The 23,727-nt window shown below is 44.1% G+C and overlaps 1 protein-coding gene across 1 annotated transcript in view; it reads left to right on the forward strand.

Annotated features, from left to right (window-relative positions):
• Positions 1-23,727, forward strand: part of LOC143388185 (arf-GAP with SH3 domain, ANK repeat and PH domain-containing protein 1-like) — a gene marked incomplete at its 5' end in the record, with an annotated part of 70,919 nt that overhangs the window by 26,368 nt on the left and 20,824 nt on the right. The window contains 5 exon segments of the mRNA XM_077108035.1: positions 8,417-8,531; positions 10,593-10,641; positions 17,064-17,227; positions 18,640-18,773; positions 20,640-20,731. Of these exon segments, the coding sequence (XP_076964150.1) occupies positions 8,417-8,531; positions 10,593-10,641; positions 17,064-17,227; positions 18,640-18,773; positions 20,640-20,731 (554 nt within the window).

The raw sequence follows: 23,727 nt of genomic DNA on the forward strand, positions 1-23,727 counted from the left end.
TTGTAATCATTCCTGCCTCCATGGGAAGATCTCTAGTCAGTTTTCCCCACTTTGCAGACACCATTGCTTACTTAGGATTAGCTTGAAAATCAGGACCAGTAGTTCCTGGGATAGCAAAAAGATGTAGTGACTTTGAAAAAAGTGAGGGAAAGAGCCTTTGGTTCTTTATAATCATCAATACTTCCTAATTGTGCAGATTACTGGGATTCACTGTGCTGTCTCCACACATGCAGGCATCGTGCGCTGATCACCCCTCCCCACTGCTACACCTGCTCTCTCGCCTCCCTGCTCTCCTCACTGTCAACTCCCCAGACCCTTTTCCAGTTCCTCACATTCCCTCTGCTGCTAGAGAAGAGTTTTTATTGTAAGAAAACCTGAGGCCTTAATTCAGGAGCCCTTAACCCCTGAAAATTCCTCCAGCTTGCAGGCCACGCCCACCCCCACCCCCCCCAGTGAATGTCACCTTTGCAGATTCTTCTACAATGTGACTCAGGAGACGACCAGGCTACCTTCAGATTAATGGCACACAGTGTCTTTTGACTTGACCACTTGAGTAATACCTGCTCCGGGAGAGATTCATCTCCCCAACTCAACTATTCCATGGAGAAATACTTTCTTACGTACACCTGAAAGAATTGCATACAGCCCATTCCTAGATTTCACCAACAGATACATTGTTTTTCATGTATTTATTCAAAGATGTGTTTTTATTTACTATTCAACGTAACAGCACTGTAGGAATCAAATTTAGTAGGAATCTCTGCATTTGCTTTCATCATCATCATCATCTCAGCTTATTTGTGAATATTCAATACATTTTTCTACTCTTATGGGTCATCTCCATTTTAAATGGAAGAAGTCTGAACATCCCGTAACCAATAAGTGCTGGAGCCAGATTTGAATTTCAGATCCTGGGCCACCTCTCACAAGGAAGCAGAGCATTGGACACTTGTCCTGCATCCCTGAGTTCATTGCCACAGCAAAAACAGCTTTATTTTCTCTCTCCATGCTAAAGAGCTCAGAGGGGCTAAGGTGCTTGCTCCTGGCTCCATTTGTAACACCAGGTCTGATTGCCTCCATGTGAGGTTTTTTTTCCCTCCATTCTCCTCGGTACCTTAATATATGAATAAATTGCTTTTTTAAGTTAACAGAACATTGCTTTGCTTCAGACATACCAAACTTTCAGGAGCTCAGTTCCCAATGTGTGACTCCATTAAAGCTAGGTATTGTGTAGTAGTCTCTCATGTGGGCATCAGAGAAGATCAAGCATTGCAGCCTTGATTTCTTCTTTTGGCAAAACCTCTGGAATAACAAGGGTGTCAGAGAGTTAATGCCTCCTAGGATTTAAGGACCTGCCAGATAAGTCTCTCCTGCTTTCATGTTGAACAGAGATTAGAGGAAACTCCAGCAAGAAACTTGTTTCATAAATGAAGAAGGGAGGATGAAATTGAAGATTTAAATTAAAAAAGAGCCTTCAGATCAAAACCTCAGGCCTCGCAGCTTGTGAGGGTTGTGGTCTCAAAGCCCTGCCTTGGAGGTCCCACACACAGCGTGTCATTCTTAGTGCTTCCTGTGCAGCTCTGTAATTCTAGTAGAAAAGTCAGTAGAGAAGAACCTCATTAATGTAGAGCCCACAAATTAAGAAAGCATATCCATTTGGTTACAGTAGATGCAGTTGGTTGTTCAGGGATAAGAAGAAGAAAGAAAATCCTGATTTTACAATTTCAAAGGTAGAAAACAAAAGCCTTGCTGTCTGAAATCAGCCTCCTTTCATGCTGCCCTGCACCCACCCTCCCTGGTACACAAAAGTAAGGTTATTTTAAAACGCTCAGCCTTCATCAAATGCTCTGCTAGAGCTAGCTGTGACCTTAACATGAAGTTAGTTAACTCTCTGTGCCTTGGTTTCTCATCTGTTAAATGTGGGGCAATTTGATGGGGCTGTTGTGCTAATTAAACGAACACGTGAAACCCTTGGCACAGTAAACGCCACACACCTGTCAAGAGACTGTGCCCTTGCTCTGAAGGACAGATGCCGTGTGAGGATGAGATGAGTCTGGTAGACATTCTCAGCCACTCACTGCCTGCTCTGTGGACAGTGTATCTGGGATCTGGAATGTCTCCCCAAGCTTGTGTATTGAAAGCCGGGTTCTCACATGCAGCGAGGTTCAGAGGTGGGGCTTTTAGGAAGTGATTGGAAGGCTCTGCCCTCATTAGTGGCTGGATGGACTCCTTGGAGGCAAGAGCTGGTTGGAGGAGCTAGGCTGTTGGGAGTGTGATGCAGGAATCATGCTCTCCCCAGCCCCTTACTCTCTCTGCTTCCTGGCTGCCAGATTGAGCAGCTCTTCTCTGCCAAGCCCTTTCATCCTGACGTTTCCCTTGGAGCCAGCCGAATATAGACCAAGTCCTCTGAAAATATGAGCCAGAAAAATCTTTCAAGTTCTTATTGTCAGGCATTTGGGTCACAGAAAATTAATCTAACACAATTGACAAAATGTAATGAGAATATGTTCCTTAAAAAAACAGACCAGGGCTCAGATGTTTTATCATTGCATTTTTTTATAAATATGGGAGGTCAGGAGGTTTTTGGTGTCTAACTCCTATTAAAGAACAAGTCATGGATCAAAGAGGCTACCACAGTTAGGAAATGTGAATTTCAAAATTCTTCTTTTACTGACCCAAACTCTATACTGGCAAATAAGCCCTCAATAAATGTTTGTGGAAATGCTTTAAAGGATGAAGAGCACAGTTTTCAGATGCAATAACAGCATCAGCCCCACAAGAGCTTCTTACCTAGAGCCCTGATCCACTCTTTCCCCCTATTTATAATATAGCACTGTTTAATGCTGATCCTGAGAGGAACTACATTCTCTCAAAGGTAGAGTAACCCAGCTACACCACTCCTAAAGAATTAAAGCCAGGATATTATAGTGATATGCACATACCATGTTTATAGCAGCACCATTCACAATAGCCAGACTATAAAACCAGCCGAGGCGTCCACCAATAGATGAATGGATATAGAAAATGTGGTGCCTGTACCCAGTGGAGTTTTATTCAGCCATTAAGAAGAATGAAGTAATGTCATTTGCAGGAAAATGGATGGAATTGAGAGCATTATGTTACGTGAAATAAGCCAAACTTAGCAGGTCAAGTGTCACGTGATTTCTCTAATATGTGGAAGCTAGAGAGGAAAAAGAAAAAGATGGAGAGTGATCTCATAAAAAGCAAAGGAAGATCAATCAGCTAGAGGAAGGGGACTAGAGAGTGGGATAAGGTGAGGGAGAAAAGAAGTGCTGGGGAGTGATACTGGCCAAATTGTGTTGTTATATTGTGAGCAGGTACAAATACGTAACAAATCCTATCATAGGTACCGCTATAACACACCAATTGAAAAGGGGGGGGGGTGGTAAAAAGGTAACAGTTCCTTACTGAAATGATAGAGAGTTTCTTGAAAACTGGAAATTAGTCCCATGGTTAAAGTGATTGGAAGGTTAGGGGGTTAGGGCCTTCATTATCTTCCATAGTGTAGAGAAGTATGTTGGTTAGATCATCACCTGCTTCTCTCCTTAGCTGCAGGAAGGATCACTAAAGGGATAGGGAACTTTGGTTTGGCCACAAGAGTAGTAATTTTGGAATGTGGAGCTTGTCAGGAACAGGTTTCTGGCAGGCCTGTTATGTGATCCAGAGGGAAATGAAAGAACTGGCCAGTCAAGAGCAGGAAGAACCAGGAAAGGAGGAACAAAATATTTTCTACTTGGCAAATTTTCCACGTCTTACCTGGACAGAGAAACAGTGTGATGAGTGTCTAGAGACTTGTTCTACCCCAGCTTTGCCTCTTTTGTACATGTGTCAGTTTACCCCACTTTCCTGACCTTGATTGCTTTTTAGTCCACTCATGTATGTGAAAAGAATACATCTGTGCGTGTTAAGAAAACAAGCATTTATAAAACAGTAAATACAGGTTTAATCAATGGATGCAAAAAGGGCGGGCACCTGGCATGCAACTTGTTAACATCAGGGTAATAACTGTGAGGATCATTGGGTGTAAAAGTGGTGTTAACAAGTGATGTTGAGTTTCCTCTTTCCTCCATCTGTCTCTTCATTTTTCTGCAGTGTCTCTGCATTATTTTAATGAAAACTAAAATCTGTCAAAGGATAGGCTCAGAAGAGAGCCTGGAACAGAGCCATAAAATCTTCAACTGACAGGTGTGACACTTGTGTTTAGAGAAGAAGTTCTCAGAACCTTGGAAAGAGGTGCTACCCAGGAGCACCTGCAGGTGCACCTGCCCTTCCCCTGTTTGCTGTCAGGTCTGGGTAATTTGCACACCCTGACGCAGTTACTCTTGAGTCACTCATTTGAAATCCTGTTTAGCCATCCCCAGCCTCGGGCACCACTGCTCTAGCTCTGATTCAGACTCTTCTTGCCACTCTTCTGTCCTCCTCTCTGAGTTGATATTGGCCTTCTCCACAGCCACATCCTGCAAGGCAGGTCTGATTGGTCACTGCCTGCTCAGCTTCCTTCCGCAGGTTGCCACAGCTCTAGGAATGGAATCCCTCAGCACCCTGTGCAGTGCCTCACCTGCTTCTCTGCTCAGCATCACCTGGGGCTGCTTGTCCTTCCTTGCACTCCTGGCCTTTCTACCTGAACCTCCAAACTCTTCCCACACATCTGGCTTGGTCCTACTCCCTCCTCCCCGAGGTCCTCACTGGAAGGTCCAGGATGCCTCTAGCGTGTACCCAAGAGCTGGGGCTCCAGGACTCCCTGGGCACCAGGCATGTTCTGGAACACATTCAGGTCTGTTTCTCAGAGCCTCTTGAGGATACAGACCTCATGTTTTTCAGATGTGCTAAGTATGTGGTAGAAACTTAACATCTGTCATATGAATGAGTAGTTCTTTCATGTTCTAAAATTTATCAATTATGAAAGTAAATCCTTGGGTGAGAATCAAATAACCTGAGAAAATATTAAGATACAAGTTAATCTTGGAACTTATGCTCTGTTGACTTGTAAGCTTTACTCTTCTCAGGAGCTCTAGTGCAGGGACATCCCGGCATTTCTAGGTCTGGGAAGGCCATACTGCTGAGTCTCCAGGTGTGCTCCACAGAGGAAGCAGAAGAGCATCAGGGCCTCTGATCCACTCAAACCACTTCCTTTCTGAGAGATCTTAGGAATGTTGCTTCTGTGTGCCTTAATTTCTTTGTCTAGTAAAAGATACCTATAAGACTTCCCTCCCAGGGAAAATGTACTTAGGCACCTGAATTAGTCTTTTCATTTGATAACTTTGAATACCTGCTGTATGCCCGGCACATTTTAGTAGGGGGTGGGGGGAGTGTACCCTTGATGGGAAGAAAGACAAGAAGCAAAAAGGGGAGATAAGAGGCAGGAAGAAATACCCTAGGGTAAGAAGGACCGCCATGGGAAGAGGGGCCCAGGAACAGTCCCCTGTGGACATGCTGATTGGTGAGCCCTGAAGGGAGGGAGGCAGGAGTTGAGGGCATGTGGGCTGACTTGGACAACAGGAAGGGCCAGGCCCTCCACCATGGTAGGAGCTGAAGTCAGTCGAAGGGGCATCTTGTGGCACCTGGAAGTCAGGGTACAGATTGGTTTGTATTCAGAGTGGGGCAAGAATGCTCAACAGCAAGGGACTCCATGCACTGAACTGTCTGTGTGTTTTTCTTTTTTTCCTGCCTATACTTAAAAAATATGAAAGTATTTCCTAAACTATCCCACCCTGATGTAGCCCAGAGCAAGTCATTTAGTTTTACTTTGATTTTACTCTATGCTGAAACCCCAGAGAAGATTACATCTTCTTTAATCAGTACACCTATAATTTAGTACTAAATGTCAAGAAAGTTCTCTGGAATTTTGGGAAGTTGGACAAACATCTGGAATGACTATTTTTACCACAGTGGTCTCCAAGCCTAACGCCTTGTCCCTGGGATTTGGTTGATCCTCCACTTCCCTTGCTGGCGTTGGCAGGCTCAGCACTGCTGGGTCAGCTGCTGAAGACAGTCAAACATTGTGTTCTTTGCTCCTGAAAAATCACATTTGAAGTGATAAGTCGCTTGTCTGATTCTTCCCTGGCAGCCCAGCTTGGGAAACACCCTGGATACAGGCTGTGTCCATGTCAAATACGGTTCTAATAATGGGCAAATGTCAGTCCTGTAGCCTTGAAGTGCTTCTGAGGGAAGAGAGATACTCCATTGCCACTGAAGTTATAGCTCAATCATGAATGACTCCAACCGTAGCAGACCCTTTCATCCAAAGCTTTCCAGAAAACTAGTGCCGAGGAGTGAGAGGTGGGTGGTACTCTTTAACCTGCTTGAATGCAATTAATATTGAGCTGAAGGGTTTTTCCTTTAAAAAAGATATTGTATCTGTTGTTTGGTATATGGGGGGGGACACACACACACACACCAGAGAACTCTAGATTTGGGAAGAATAAGAAATCACTGTGTTAACCCTCTGCCACATTCAGATGTGTCAAAATTCTTAAAATTTTCCAAGACAAATTTCTCTACTTAAGAATTCTAAAAACTCTTGTTGTACTTTGTCACTTAAAGCTTGAGAAGTTCTTTAGCATGCCTGGCTCAAATTTTCTACAATTTTTTTAAGTACATTTATTTTCATTTCTGCAAATGGAAAACAGCTGCCCAGCCTTCCAGTAACAACTTTTGTGAACTTGTAGGTGGTTATTAAGTCACCCCCAGCCACCTTCCTTTGGACTAAGCAGTGCCTTCAACCCATCTTCAGAGTTTCCACTTCCTATTCCTTTAATCGTCTCTCCATCTCCCTAAGCTTTTCTACATCCTTCTTTAAATGTGGGTTTCAAAGTGGAACAAGATTTGCACCATTAACTGGGTCACTTCCTTTTCAGATCATTGTACATTGCTGTCATTCATATGGGAAACCTGGCAATTTTATCAACATCCAGAGATGAGATTTAGGACTAGCAGTTTCTTTTGCCTTGGGCTGGGCTTGGTCTGTGGCTACAGATACCAGCTTTGGAGTCTGAGACCCTTAGCAAGCTAAACTCCAGTTCTCTTCTAAGACAGGGTGCAGGCCCGTGTCCCCTCCCCTCCTGCCTGAGTTCAGCAGCCAGTTCTGGAGCACAGGAACCATTTCCCAAGCACTGTGCCCTCCTAGGGAGGAATCACCCATACTGCACTCCAAGTTCCATTTCTAAATCAAGGGTACATGCAGTGATCATGAAATTCCATGGGATCTCTCTCACCTCCTCTTCTGAGATGGTTTGCTTTGGAACCAAAAGGGGATAAGGACATGGTTTTCTGTGTCTAGTGTCATTGAAATCACAGAGGGGGAGGATCTTGAATTTGGTCCGAGAGTACAGGAAGGTCAACACAATCGTTGAGGGCTGTTGTTTAGGAGAGATGCGGAATATCGCTGATTGTCTTGACTTTGTTCCATCTCTGTTGTTTGGGGTTTTTTGGACCTCTCTGTCCCTCTTCCCCTCTGTCTGCCTGAATACTTGGCATTCCTTGGGTGGAAACATGGGGATTTTTGGCGCTCAGCCAGAGCAGGCAGCAGGTCAGAGCAGACAGCTCCATTGCTTGCTCCCACAAGCTTCTGTATCCAAGCATAGCCCAACTCAGGCACTCAGGTGACTTATTCTTCAGCCCCTGCAGGAAGCAGCGTCCTTAAGTCAGCATTGGCCAGCAGGTGACCATGCACAATTGTAGGCAGGAGAGCTGGAATGTCTGTGTGTTGAGACTCCTAGGTAGCATGTTGGCTAATGTCAGGTCTGTTTTATATGTGTGGCCGAGAGGTGTGCTCATGAGTGAAGAGAAATCCTCAGAGTTCTCTCTGCAGATATGGGACTGATTAAGCAGTGACTCCCAGGTGGGACTCACTCCCATACTTTTGAGAGAAGTAATGTAATGTGGATTCCTGGGACATCAGGTTTGGGATGTTTGATTACTGAGGTCATTCTGAATCAGTAAATGCACTGCGGCTCCCCTACATGTCACTGTTAGGTACCATCTTGATACTGCCAGCTGTGGGTTTTGAATATGTATAGGTTCTAGAAGGTGCATTTCTAGAGACTCTGCCCAGTCTTCACTGGAAGTGAAATGAATCAATCATTCCTGGTTCCCGTAAGATGAATCACCAGGATCCCTGTGTGCAGTTAACAGACATTTATTTGGGCACCTAAATATTTTCCTTCTTGATGAGATTCAGAGCTCTAATGCAGGAAATCAAGACTTTACCTACCCACTTATATTTGAGGACAGAAACTTGCAGTACACTCAGCAGTACCCAGGTTTCTATTCTTCCTTGCTAAAAATGTGTCTTGCATCACTGAACAGGCCCTGTGAACTGCATGCTGTGCTGCAGGCACAGTCCGCAGGTGAAAGGGCAGTGCTGCACATAACATCTCTGCTTTCTTTTCTCCAGTCCAATACACAGCCAGCCAAGTTGAACCTTCTTACCTGCCAGGTGAAACCAAACGCCGAGGACAAGAAGTCTTTTGACCTGATTTCACATGAGTCCTTTAGAACACTTTTGGTAGGTTGTTGTGGGTTCTGACACCTGCAGATGTCCATCATCTGGATCCTGAAGCAATTTTTCCAATCAGGGATCCAAGGTCACCATGGGGGAGCTTCTGGTTATTCCTGCACCTGCAGCTTTAGATGGAGTCTTGCTCTGTTGCCCAAGCTGGCCTTGAATTCCTAGGCTCCAGCAGTCCTCCTGCCTCAGCCCCCAAGTAGCTGGCCTACAGAACATGTGCCACTGTACCTGGCTTTCTCAGGTCACTTAATTTGCACTTACAGTTGGGAAGGCATAGCAGTGTCAGATGTGACTGTGTTTAGGAATATGAAGAGTATGCATTTATATGTTGTCCTGGTGCATTGAGTCCACAGCTGGATCTTCTCAGAGGGTTGTTTCCAAGTATGTTCCCATTTCTCTGGATTTCAAAGATTCTTTGGTGTGAGGTCCAGACATAGGGGTTTTAAAGCCTTCTGTGATTTTTAAAGTGCACCTGGGGGTCAAGAAGCTCTGATGTAGACTTGGGAATACATGTGTAGCACTATACCATACAGCTAATTTGACTGGAGTTATATCCCTGCAAAATCAGACTCTTCGAGGAAAAGTCGTCTTGCTTCCAAGCAGGATGGCCTTCAAACTTCATGAATTACTGTCACTGTATCCCCTCACTTCCTTATGCCATATGGTTCAGAGTTTACTTTTCCCTTGAGGTGACAGCATAATATCCTCCCCCACACACACCCTGTAGCCTGTGCTGTCACGGTGAGTAGCAGCTGGGGAGTGCTGTTCTGCTAAGTTAGCTCCTGTGGGAGCACCTGCTGGCCACATTGCAGCTGAGCGGACACCTCCTTCTGCAGGGGGAGAGGCCAGCAAGGCCAATGAAGTGACTCACCACTGTCCCGAAATCCTGCAGGGCCAGCCTTAGGTATTGTCCCTCCTCTGTCAGAGCCCAACAGAGCAGGCCAGGAGCTGAAGTGCATGATTGTGTGGAAGCACAAACATACCTTCCTGCCCTGCAGTTCCGTGAATGCAGACTCAAAAACAGTCCGATCTAGGAGTTTGTCTGTCATGAGGCTCTTCAAGTGTAGAGCTGGTTTCTACAGCATCATGTAAAGTTTAGATTCCCATGATTTTCATGACTTGGAAATTTCTTGGGTTATTAATGAGAAGGAAATAGGAAAAGTTGAAATTATATGGTTTCAAAAAGCCAAGAACCCCTAGATATGAGAACCTATAGATTATTAATAATAGTTGTCAGTTATTGAGCATCTAAATGTGCCAGATACTTTTAATACATTATGGCTAACTCTCACAGAAGCCTTATCAGTTTTCCATTTTACAGAAGAGAAAAAACTAAGCTTAGGAGAGGTTCAGAGAATCGGATGAGGTCACACAGCCATAAGGTAGGGTATTTGGCCAGGGCCATGAAGCGCTCCTACCCATGTGTGTACTTGAACATACACATTGTCTTTATCGTGAAGGACAAGGGCACCCAGCCCAGAGCAGTCATGTAAGAAAGTGCTCAGTAAATGTTATTTCACCTTGAGTGTCTTAAAGCATCTTGCAAATCTTGGGTTTTAAGAAAGCACTTCTCTCATGGACATCTGTCCCAAATAGCCAATTTACACCTCATCCTCCCTTTCCTGAGTGGCAAAGTTGAGCCTTTCTTCCTGGAGAAGAAAGCAGGAGGCAGCCCAACACCTGGGGCAAAGTGGGCAGCAGCCACCCTGCTTTTAAGCCATGGAGAAGTGGCTGGTGAATCCTTGCTGCAAAGAAGATGCCACACTCTGAGCTTTGTCCCCAAAGCCCATCTGGCCAGATGGGACCTCTTCCCTTCTCACTTTTGTTTCAGAAGAGGTGGCTAATGTTTGCATGGTATTTGTGTTATTATATTCCTCTGGTACTTGAGAACAATAATATTGACAGAGCAAACTGTGCATCTGGCAAAGCATGGTGTAAAAAATAATCTTAGATTCCGACTCTTGCTGGATGGGGTTTTTTTTCCCCTAGAACTTTAAAGAGCTGCATTACACCTGAATAATGATGCTTTCTGAGGTTTCACTTTCTTTTTCTTTTCTTTTAGATAATAGGACATATCATTTTCAGGCAGAAGATGAGCAGGATTATGTGGCATAAGTAGTCTGTAGAGTTGTAGGAACCACTCCTGGCTCTCCAAACTCCTTTCCCACACTTTGCTCCTTCTTGCATCTAGAGTTCTCAGTCCTATCTGCTCAGAAAACATTGACACCTCCTGCCATTTTGGGCCCAGGCCTCTCTGCCTCTGGGGTCATTGTTCCCTCCTCTGTGCCCTTGGCTGCTTCCCACCACTGTTGTCCTCTGGTGCTCACCCATGGCCCTCTGGAGACCAAGAGCTTCCTGAGGACAAGGGCTGCACCTTACTTGTCTTTTAATTATTTCACCCACACTTAGAAAGGCCTTGCTCAGTGTTTGGCCAAATGCATGAGCCAGTGTGCCTGGATGCTTGACTGTGCCTACGAGAGGGCAGGGGAGTCTGTCCTTGAGGAAGAACACTGGCATGTGCCCTTTCCCTGGGTCACTGCATTGGGAAGAGCCAGGTTTGTGGTCACATGCTACTGGGAGCAGTCCCGAGCCACCTTCCTGTGGCTGCCCTGGGCTTCGGAAGGTGGTCTACGGCTATGATGTTCTCAGCTGCTCACAGCCCTGGTGCTAACGAGGGCAGTTGACCTTTATGCTGTTCAGATTTTTCTCATTTCTGGCAAGTCCCGGGGTAATGTGGGCTGAGTTTCACAAACTCTCAAAGTTCTGTCCCATCCATGGCAATCAGTATTGTCATTTTCCTTTTCTGATTCCTCCCAGAGGGCCACAGGTGCCCTTTACACCCAGTGTGCCTCACACACCTCTTCTCTTTCATTCACTTTCACACATGCTTCTCTGCAGCATTATTCTCATTATTCTCATTTATTTATGTATATAATGGATATAATTAATAGGAAATACAAATTGACATCTTGGTTACCAAAATATTTTTGGGAAGTTTTTGCCGTTTTCTGTCCACTCTGAGGCATCTTGTGGAGGGCTGCCTACCTCCCAAAGACCAGTCTCTGACATTGTTTAGTGAACTGGGTGCAACATTTTTCTCTTTCCCTTTGGCAGAGGGGAAATGGTAAAGGGATCAGAAAGAGACTAGGAATGGGTAAAAGGCATGTGGAGTTGGGAAATACAGCCAAAGAGAATAAAGTGGAAAGGCAGGTTAGGGAGACAGAGAAGGAAGAGCCATCTCTGTGTACCCACTCATCCACCTGAATACTTATTAAATGCCACTGAGATACCAAGAACAGTGCAAAGCACTGAGAACACAACAAGAAATGTAGCGGAGCCCTGCCCCGAAGGAGATGAGCCATGTGACATTGGAGCAGGCGCTAAGCACAAGGGCTACTGGGGGGAAGCAGACCCGGGGTGCTCACCTTCTGAGGTTCTTGCGGAAGTGACATTCTAGAGGAAGATAAGCTGTGCTGGCTCTGGCAGGCACGGAAGGGTGTAAGCACTCTGCCCTGCAGGCATGGTCCTGACGGCAAGAAGCAACAGGCAGAGCGGGGAGAGGCCCCTGGGCTTGATGTTCCGAGCACAGAGTTGGCAGAGGAGAAGTGTGACTCAGGAACCAGATGAGAAGGGGCCCTGTCAGGAGGGCTGCCTTCCACCCACAGATTCAGAAGCTGGTGTTTATTGAGGTTATTGTGCTTGGTAGGCCACAATCCCAGGAAGGAGGAACTTTGATCCCTAGTTTGCAGATGAGGAAACAGGCACAGTGTGCCTGTGGCCAGGGTCCTGGTAAACCAGGATTTCAATCCAGACAGAATTCCAAACCCACAGGGGAATATTGCTTCCTGAACTTCTCTGATTCCTCTCTTTCTTCTCTCCCCCTCCTCAGAGCTCTAACTGGAAAACAAATGAGAAATTCATGTGAGGTCGGGAGGGATCCACCTCATCTTTGTGGCCTTCTGTCTAAACCCAGGCCTCCAGTGTCTTACTGATTCTCAGGGCTTAGAGGCAGTTCAGCCCCATTTTGTTAGATGACTGGTTTCCTGCCCGTGGGACTCAGCACTCTTCAGTAAAAATGTTGCTTTGTCCATCGTGAAATTGCCACACATTTTGCACTTCAGCCTCTTCAGGTAGAGGCGGGAGGCTTCATTTTGAGTGATGTAGGAGGTAACTGCACAAAGAAATCACGTGCCCAGAGGGAAGCCTCAGTTCTTTTTTACCTCCAGGTTCACATAGAGGCAGTTTCACTGAATCATTGGGTTCCGACCCAGTGCAAAAAAAGTGTCCAGTGGAACTAAATGAAAAAAATTCTTTCTGACCAAGGAAGGGGGTGGTGTCAAGCAGCAGTGGCCTTTGCTGCAGGTTCTGCTCACCAGCGCCTTTCCCCTAAGTTATGGGGCCACGGCCATCTCTTCAGTAAGCTGAGGAGAATGAGGATTTTGCGAGTGAGGACGAAATGTGTGAAGCTCCTCACAGGGTGGCAATTTATTTTTTTTATCTTGTAAAACTCAAAGTTATTTTTAAGGTATTAAAATACAATTATGTATTGCTGCTTAGACTTTTTTATGTCTGTTACTTTAAAATAATTTAAAAGTTACATATTGTCAGAAGTAGTTACTTTGACTCTTGACCCTTTTGAAATATAGCCACTCCAATTCCATCAAATCTGAATTACTTCCCTGGAGACTTAATTGTCCTTTAAATCTATTTTTTTCTGATTATCCTGATAAACTTCTTTTTTTTTTTTTTATCCTGAGCCTTGGGGTGAAGAGACAATGTGGCATAATGGGAGAAATTTTGAAAGGGGGCCAACAAAATGGCTTTCCTCCCAGCCTTCCCAGTCCAGCTGCAGGGCCCTGGGAAATTCACATAACTGTTCTGGCTTCTGTTGCCTCATTTTTAAGGTTTTTTAAAGCCCAGCCTACAGGCTCTCGGGGAATTTTGTTTCAAAATTATAAGTCCTTGGCCCATGGTAGAGACTGGTCCATATTAAGGAGCCGAACGTCATGGTGCCTGAGGAAAGCAAACTGGAAATGTCTGCGATCAGCAGGGAGACCAGTAACAGGAGTCCAGCCAGCCAGTTGCACAGTAGCTAGTCCTGTCATACCAGTTTCTTGAATTTTTTTTTAAGAAAACAGTTTGTTTTCTAACTTGAGACTAAATAATTAAAGATACTGTTTAATTTAAAATGTATCGAGTGCCCTGCCCATTCCTAGACATTGGTTCTGAAGTGGTGTTTTCTGCATCGCAGTAGAAAAGGGAAGCTATTCAGGTGTGTCATGATGTCCTGAAGGTGAGCGCCACCTAGAGTCAACAGTGTGAGGTGCAAGCCAGTGCTCAAGCAGATAGTTTTAATTCTCAAATTTCGCTATTACTTAGTCAAACATTTTGTAGATGGTGCTTTGCTTTATATCAGCTTCATCCTACAATATATAGAACAAAATAACAAAAAAATACCCAGCATACTCAGTTCTAAACCTCCATATGGCGTTTTGAAGATAAGCTTTTATTTTGAAGCCAGTGGCTGGCATTGTTTTTCATTATCTTTTTTAAACTTTGGCTTTTTCTTTCTCATTTATTAAAGTAATACAAACTTATTTTAGATTAGGAAAATTACATAAAAGCAGAGACAAGCTATTTCTAATCAGTTTTTTCCTAAAGAAAATCACTCAGAGACAACCAGTGTTAGCATTTTGGTGAAATCCGTCCTTTTTAGTCATTACAATACCTGGCTTCAAATTATACAGCAAAGCTGTAGTAGCAGAAACTGGCATAATAACAGACACATACAAATGGTACAGAATAGAAGACACAGAGACAAGCCCATGCATGTACAGTATTCTGATTCTTGACAGGGATGCCAAAAACATAGACTGTGGGGAAAAGAGCCTTTTTAACAAATGGTGCTGGAAAAACTGGTTATCCACACGCACAAGAATGAGACTAGACCCCTATCTTTCACCCTGTACAAAACTCAACTTCAACTCAAAATGAATCAAAGACTTGGAAATTAAGCCAGAAACTATGCAACTCCTAGAAGAAAACATAGGGTCAACACTCCAGCATGTAGGCACAGCTAGGACCCCTAAAGCTCAGGAAATAATGCCAAGAGTTAATAAATGGGATGACCTCAAGTTAAAAATCACAGCACAGGAAGCAAGAATGTGAAGAGAGAACCTATAGAATGGGAGAAAATCTTTGCTAACTATTCTATAACAGGATTAATAACCAGAATATATAAAGAATTCAAAGAAAATAATAAATGGACACATGAACTAAACAGACTCTTCTCAAAAGAAGAAATACAAGCAATTGACAAATACATGAAAAAAAATGTTCAACATCATTAGCAGTTAGGGAATCAAAACTGAGAAGATTTCATCTCACATAAGTTATGGCAGCCATCAAGAACACAAATAATAATGCTAGAGAGGATGTGGAGGAAAAAATACATACCCAACATACTCAGTTCTAAACCTCCATATGACATTTTGAAGACAGTGGCTGGCAATGTTTTTCATTATAACTTTTACATCATTGGTGGGATTGTAATTAGCAAAACCCCCATGGAAATCAGTATGGAGGTTCCTCAGGAGACTAGGAAGGGAACCACCATTTGACCCAGCTGTACCACTCCCTTGTATTTATTGTATTTAAAGAATTAAAGTTATACTCTACCAGTCTATGCATACCCATGTTTATAGCAGCCCAGTTCACAATAGCCAAACTGTGGAACCAGCCTAGGTGTCCATCAACAGATGAATAGATACAGAAGATATGGTTTATATGCACAATGGAGTTTTATTCAGCCATAAAAAAATAATGAAATTGTCATTTTCAGGAAAATGGATGGAGCTTGAGACCATTATGTTAAGTGAAATGAGCCAGACTTAAAACATAGGGTTGTATGTTTTCTCTCATGTGGGAGCTGGAGAGGAAGAAGGGGAGGGGGTCTCATAAAAATCAAAGGGAGGGGGCTGGGGTCGTAGCTTGCGGGAGAGTGCTTGCCTCACACATATTGGGCATTGGGTTCGAAGGCACCACATAAAAATAATAAAAGGTAAAGATATTGTGTCCATCTTTAAAAAATCAAAGGGAGATCAGTAAAGTAGAGCACAGGGACCCAGGGAGGGAAGAGGAGAAATGCTGGGGACTAAATATTGGCCAAGTTATGTTTTATATTGTGTGCATGTATAAATGTGGAACAAATTCCACTATGTACAATTATGATACACTGATAAAAGGAAGAAAATAAATTGATAAATGCAATCTTATATATTTATTATCACGTGATATTTTGTTGCCACCATTTAAAAAAATCGAAGTTTTTAGGTAATTACATAGTTATGTTTTTACAAGTTCTCTGAACTGCTCAAGGTAAATGAAATTACTTGCAAAATGTTTGTAAGGTAGGGGACATTGTCAGTTTGTGTCTCCTGTGTTCCCTCGGGCTTTCTGTGAATAGACTATGATTTAATTGATTAGGGTTCTGCTGTTTCACGAGAGATCTTCCAGCTCCCCCAGGTCAGAGCCTTGCTTGTTCTCCACATCCTTAATCACAGTTAATTTACTTCCTGAGTCTCAACTTCAAAAGTCAGAAGGGTCCAATATCATCAACTAATGAAGGAGACCACTGGGGACTGTGGCAAAATAATATTTCATGCCCCTTCCAAAAGGGGCAGCTGCCACCAGACCACTCCAGATCCCACCAAGTTTCCCACATTTTGCTTTGTTTTCTCCCAAAATTGAACTCTAGAATGGCTCTACCCCTGTGCTACATCCAGTCCTTTTTGTTTTTTATTTCAAGACAGGGTCTCACTAGGTTACTGAGACTGGCCTAGAACTTGTCATCCTCCTGCCTCGGCCTCCTGAGTTGCTGGAATCACAGGATGTGCCTGAGAACTTGCTTGTTCACATTCCCCTTCGTGGTTATTTCATGCTTTATTAAGCAGCACCCTGTCTTTGGGCTTCTGGGTGGTTTTACACTTGGACTGGAGGCAGGGGGTTACTGGGTATAGGTGACGGTCCTACAGCATATGTTATCAGGGAGCCTTCACGCTCCATCATTCATTGTAAATGTCACTGTTTGATGTTCCTTTTTCATAAGCATAAATGTTATGGCTGCTAACATGATATTCCTTCATTTTCACCTGTAAGCGTCCTCACAGACGGGCTTCCACAGCAATGCCTCCGCTGAGCTCTGTCCCATTCCCTCCCCTTCTCCAGTGATCCCTCACTGGGCCCCTGCCCCCTGGCATCCCCTTGATTCTGCCTGCATAGAAACAAGGCACCACGTGTGTTCCTGCCGGTCCTTAGCTGCACAGGTTTCTACTTCTCTGTCTTCTCCTGTGTGGCTTTCCCCTCTTTAAGTCTTTCCTTCGCGTTTCCTTTCTCTCCTTTCCCTCATTTTATAGATACTTGGGGTGGGGGGGTCTCTTTTGGAAGCTCTTAATGAAAGAGGACTGTTTGCAGTGCAGGGAGAAAGCCACGGCCAACCCTCAAAGGCCTCCTGCCTCTGCTGTTCTGACCGCAGGTGGATATCGGTGCTGACCAACAGCAAAGAGGAGGCCCTGACCATGGCCTTCCGGAGCGAGCAGAGCACGGGGGAGAACAGCTTGGAAGATCTGACGAAAGCCATCATTGAAGAGGTCCAGCGGCTCCCTGGGAATGACGTGTGCTGTGACTGTGGCTCGTCAGGTATTTGCCCCCATGCTTGAACTGACCTGCTAAGCATCCACTCTAGATGTAGAATATAGAATAAGCTCATTACTTAAAAGCCTTGCCTCCTGTGGACACCATTGCACACGCACGCACAACATGTGTTCCCACCATGAACATCCCACCCTTTAGTTGCTCCTACCTACACCCTTTGCTCTGCCTGGAAAGCGCCCACCTGTTCTCCTTGATGGCCACCGTGCTCCCTTTCCTATGAGGATCAGTTCAGTAAGCACCAGGGACCTTAAGGGAAGAGCACAGAAAGGGTGTCCCATTATAGATCACAAGTCTGCCCTCAGGGCCTGGGTGATGTCAGGTCAAGTCCCTTTACCATTCTGATCTGCAGCTTCCTCATCCTGCAGTCAGGATAACACACCCCATTATAAGGCATTAATAACTGTGTGTGTGAAATCGGCTGACACATAGTACCTGACCTTCCTTCCTGCCTGCCCATTGAAACTTCCCAGCCTCTGCTTCACACGATGTCACCCTCCCACAAACTTCTGCTTCCAGGTAGCACTGTGTTGCCAAGGTGTTGGCAACAGCTAGCAATGGCAGAGTGCTTCCCTGTACTGAGGATTGTGCTTGGGGTTTTACTTAAATTATCACACTGAAGCTTCAGAGAAGCTCTGTGAGAAAATGCTGATGTCCCCATTTGATAGATGAGGATACTGGGTCTCAGACAAGGTGATTTGCGTTATGTCACCAAGACAGTAGAGGTGAGAACAGGGAGCCAAACCTGGTGATCTACTTATTGTTCTGCTTGTCACACTGGACTTCACAGGATGCCACAAGCACCTCAGAGAGGAGTCAGGTTTCCTGCCCTTTTCAGGTGTGTGTGATAGTGACTCACAGTGTGAGGAAGTGGCAGAATGAAGAGTAACTGCTCAGGTGCTGACTGATCAAAAAGAAATAACCGACTCTTGTGGTTGTGCATGATGTGGAGTTTCACTGGTCGTGTGTTCATATAGGAGGAAAGTTATGCCCGATTCACTCTACTGTCTTTCCCATTCCCCTCTCCCCACTGCTCCTGTCCAATCTGGTGACCCCCAAACCCCCACCCCACACTTATTGTGAGGCAGTATTCACATATCAGAGGGAACATTCAGCTGTTGGTCTTTTGGAGAGGGGATTGGCTCATTTCATCTAGCATGATAATCTCCGGTTCCATCCAACCACAAGAATGGGATCCTAGTTAGAATAAATTATACTCCATGTATGTATAATATGGCAAAATTCACTCTACTGTTATGTATATATAAAAGAACGATTTTTTTAAATGATTAAAAAAAAGAAACCAAGGAGCATCAAAGCAAGTTTATACTATTTTAGCTTTCTCTGTAATTGCATGCTAAATTAGATATCTTGTTTGTTTCATTAAATTGTTTCCACAGAACCCACCTGGCTTTCAACCAACTTGGGTATTTTGACCTGTATAGAATGTTCTGGCATCCATAGGGAAATGGGGGTTCATATTTCTCGCATTCAATCTTTGGAATTAGACAAATTAGGAACTTCTGAACTCTTGGTAAGTAATAACCTCTACTTTGAAAGAGAACTTAAAATTTATTTTTATGAATATATTTAATGTTTTGGAATTTTTGTCTCTGCTAGGTACAAAGAATTCTAATTTCCTGAATTTTTTATGAGTTTTAGGAAACAACTTTTTTTTTGATGCTGGGGATTTAACCCAGGGGCATTTAACTACTGAGCCACATCCCCAGACCTATTTTGTATTTTAGAGACAGGGTCTCACTGAGTGGCTTAGCACCTCGCTGTTGCTGAGGCTGGCTTTGAACTTGCAGTCCTTCTGCCTCAGCCTCCCAAGCCACTGTGATTACAGGTGTACACCACCTCACCTGGCTAGGGATTCATTTTTATAATAAGTTAAAATCACATGTTCACATTACCTAATGACTTATGTTATTAAAAATAATGACTAAAAAGTTCTTGATTTTATTTGTACTGTTTCTGTTTGTAAAAGTACATATGACTTAGAATTACTAAGTCACAATCACTGTCACAAAACCAGTTACTCCTTAATTCATAACTTCTTTACCTCATAACAGAATAAACAGTGTGAACTTGTGTTCCTTAGCTTTGTAATGTGGAAAAAAGTGTTATGAACAGTTAAATTTTTCTTTAACCACTGCTCCTCCCATCATGATTCACCTGAATATTGAGCCCTCATCAGATCCAAGTTAAATTGGTGCTGCCATAAATATGTCAAGAAAGGAAACAGAAGGCCCAGGTGGCATTGGCATGATGCCTGGAGGCCCTGAGCCTTGTCTTGACAAGTTTAACGCTGGTGCACTAAGAGCAAGTCTTTGTATGTAAAGTGAAAATGTTTAAGTAAAATAGAACTCAGAAGGGTCTCCCTGGAGCAGCTCCTGAGTGAACACGAGCTGAGGATAAGCTGATGATCTCGCTTGTCACTAGCCTTGTCTGGAGAAAAGTACCAAAAGCTCAGGGCAGCCAGTCCCAGCCAGCAGCCTGCCCCAGCTGAGGGTCCACTGTGCAGTGATGACCCTCCTTGTGCTGTGTGTGCCTCTTCATTCAGAAAATAGGAGATCGTGCTGACAATGGGCTCCCCGTTTCCCTCGGGATTGCAGAGAAAAGCTCAGATCTGATACCTAAGCACTTTTTCCTTTAGTGCACAGTTGGTGCTACTGAATAAAGTGCATCTCCTTGACTTGTGGAAATGAAACCCAGTCTAACACTTAGAAATAGGAAAGCCCAGTCCTAAACACTTGATGTGCAGTAAGCCCAGGCCTTGTCTACTGAAGGATGAGTACTTCTTCAACTTCACCTTGCCCTCAAAATTATGTGAATAACCAAAGGCCCTCCGGGATAAATTTTCTTGGAAATATCTTGAATCCAGAAACAATATGTTCCGTAGGTCCTCAGTTACCTGTAGCATCTTAATCTGTACCCAAATATAAAAAGTAATCCTACTTTTCTGCCCACTAGGAGTAAATGTCATCATAAAGAGGAGATGGGCTGGGGTTGAAAAATCTTTTTCTGCCCACTAGGAATTCAGCCTAAACTCACGGATGGAGCTTTCTCTCTCTGATCTCAAAGGGTTTATCAGTGTGTCGGACCAGATCCTATTCTATTCTGGCATTATCACTTGATATAGTAGATGTGATTGATTTTCTTGTCAGTCTCACTAGGGAAAAGAGAGCATGATCTGCCCATTTCTCTCATTCAGAGTTCAGTGCCTGGCATGTAGTAAGTAGATGCTCAGTAAATTTTTGTTGACCAGTTGAATGAATGGTTTATATTCTGAGTCAAATGAAGGAAAATATACATTCAGAAATCGCAAAAGCAAATAATAGGAAGCTTTTAACTAATAGTAAAGAGCTCACTGTATTGTGTTTTGTTTATGTTGAAGCTGGCCAAGAATGTAGGAAACAATAGCTTTAATGATATTATGGAAGCAAATTTACCCAGCCCCTCACCAAAACCTACCCCTTCAAGTGATATGTAAGTATCTCTAATATATTAAATTGTTCACTGTTCTATAATTGTTTTTCTATCCTCCCCCAAAATCTTCTTAGTTGTTAAGTTTTCCCATTACTGGGGCAAAGCACAGCAAAATGTATTTTTGGAATCCACAGATTCTTTCCACCATCAGTTTCCCCTAGGTAGGTGCAGCTGAGCACCTGCTCTGTGGAGCATAGAACTTCATGAGGATGAGGATAGTTTTCTACACTTGGAGCACGTTGTGACACATGAAAGACCTACAAAGACTACTGGAGCTGGGCACTGTGGTGCTCACCTATAATCCCAGAGACTCGGGAGGCAGGAGGATCACAAGTTCAAAGCCAGCGTGGACAGCTCAGCAAGACCCTGTTCAAAAAGCAAAAGAATGGGGGTTGTAGCTCAGTGGTAGAATGTTATTGGGTTCAATCATCCCTGGTACCAAAAAAAAAGAGAGAAGAAAAGGACCATAGGAGATTCCTGTCAGACTGGCAAAACTCCCAATGCTTTCCACCCCAATGCTTTCACTCAGTAAGTCTGGGAAAGCAGACATTCTACTAATATATTGCTGGTGGAAATACAAGATGGCACATTATAAAAAACAAATTAGTGAGATTGGGATTGTGGCTCAGCTGTAGAGTGCTTGCCTGGCATGTGCGAGGCACTGGGTTCAATCCTGAGCACCACATAAAAATAAATAAAATAAAGGTGTTGTGTCCAAATACAATAAAAATTTTTTTAAAAAGATTACCTATATTTACCAAAGCTATAAGTCTATTTACCGTTTGATTCAACTGTCCCACTTCTGTGAAGTTATTCCTCTTCTGTAGTAGCAAGAGTAGAAACAAAGCAAGTATCCACTTATAGGCCTCTGAATGAATGTTAGGGTACAGTCACACAGTTGAGCACCGTGTAGATCATTGTTACATAAAAGAAAGCAAGACACAGAGCACCAAACAAAATGGACTGCCCTGGGGAAAGGAAGGGTGCCAGGGAGTCAGTAAAGTACACCTGTCCCTTCAATCCAGACTCATGTTCAAACTTGGGAACTGAAATTTGACTCAATTTGTTGATCTCTCACTACCCACTGCCTAGGTCTTAGATTCTGATAGTAAAAGATGCATAAAGGTAGATGTTTATGAACCAAAATTTACTTGAGGGAACACTTGAAAGCACACAGGAAATCAATAAAATTGCATGCTTTGGGCAGGAGTGGGTGTGAGACTTCTAAGTATTCTTTGATACCACTTTTATGTTTGAGCCATGTAACTCTATTAATCTATTCAAAATGTTTTAATTGAATTAAACCCAGGATCTTACACATGGCAATCACGCTCTATCACCAAGCTATGCCCTCAGCCCCCACAATTCAAGTGTTCTCAGTGCTGTGTAGAGTAGGATAGAGACTGACTGCCCCGGTGGTCAGGGAAGGCCTTGGAGGAGGAAGGCTGGAAGCAGGACACCTCTCTTCCTTGGACACCGGATTTGAGAAACTACTCAAATTATTAGTGGGCACATTCAGTCTGAAATGTGAGATCAAGTCTCACAGAAGCCTCTTAGCAGTGGTCTTTTCTTGGATTCTGCAAATGCCTGCTGTGTGCTTCCTGTCTGCTGGGGAAACAGCAGGAGACAAACTGCATGCAGAGCCTATCAGCCATGATGCCTGGGGTCTGGAGGGTAGCATAGGTGTGACCCAGGGAGTGAGAGTTTGGGGTGCAGGGGGCTTGGATAGCTCCCCCACCTAACATGGAGACCATCTTGCTTGGTCTCCAAGTATATTGTCACAAAACTGCCGATGTCTTTTCCACACTAGTAAGAGCAGTTCACCCTGAGCGGTCAACTTGGGAAATCAGCTGGATCATAAAGCTGCAGTAAACAAAGAAATTCTGAGTCCCCTCACCAGCCTTCTGGCAGCAAGGGCTTGAGCACACAGAGAGCCGTCCTGCCCACGCCAGTGCTTCCAGAGTCTCTGCACACCCAGAATTCAGACCTGGCTAGGAGAGAGTATAACTAGGCTGCTGCACTTCAGATCCCTGCCCTCTGTGACTTGAGCTGTGTGACCTTAGGCTAGGCTTGAGCCTCAGTTTCCTCATCTGAAGACTGTGTCTACCTCTTGGGGTTATGCTAAGGCTTAAGGGACTTGAATTAAAAAATGACTGGGGACAGCACTCTGTATAAGTATTATTTCATTATTTGGACAGCTACCCAGAGAAATAAAGTGAACCTTCTGTAATATGCAGTTCATAATTTAGTCATTCAGCAAACAACTTTTTTTTGAGACAGTCTAAGCTCTTTCAGACTGGCCTTGAATTTGCAATCCTCCTGTCCCAGTCTCCCAAATAGCTGGGATTTCAGGCATGTGCCACCTGCCCTGTTCATTCAGTAAATTCTTATTAGGCCACCTCTATGCTCTGGGTATTGTGTTAAGTGCCAAAGATACAGTAACAACACAGAATTCCTGTCCTTACATTCTGACCATGGTGAGGAAAACAGAGAATTAAAAACTAGATAGTATAATTTCTCCTAGAATTAGGTGTTATAAAGGGAATACGAGAAGATGAGTAGTAGGAGGGGGTCGTTGGAGTGGAGAGCTGCAGTAGGTGGGCCTGAGAGTGGGCCAGGCTGATGGACAGTGGTGTGGGTGCAGGACAGGCGCAGCCATTCTAAGCTGTAAGACAAAGGCAGGTGTGACTGCAGGGACAACAGGAGGCAGAGTGTAGGAGATGGTATGTGAGGTGGGGCCACATCACAGGTGGCCTGTAGGATGTGTGATGTTTGGGGTTTTACCCTAAGTGTGACTGAGAGGTTTTAAACAGAGAAGCTTGATGATCTAAGTTCTGTTTTTAATGTGTCATTTTAGCACAGCAGTTCTCAACTAGGGGTGACCGTCCTTGGCCACCAGAGGACACTAAGCGGTGTCCAGACCTGGGCAGGTGTCACTGGCACCAGTGGGCAGAGGCCAATCATCCTGAGGTTAGAAGTCCTGCTATAGGTGATTG

Source organism: Callospermophilus lateralis, unplaced genomic scaffold, assembly GCF_048772815.1.
Source record: "Callospermophilus lateralis isolate mCalLat2 unplaced genomic scaffold, mCalLat2.hap1 Scaffold_1167, whole genome shotgun sequence".
Lineage (NCBI taxonomy): Eukaryota > Metazoa > Chordata > Mammalia > Rodentia > Sciuridae > Callospermophilus > Callospermophilus lateralis.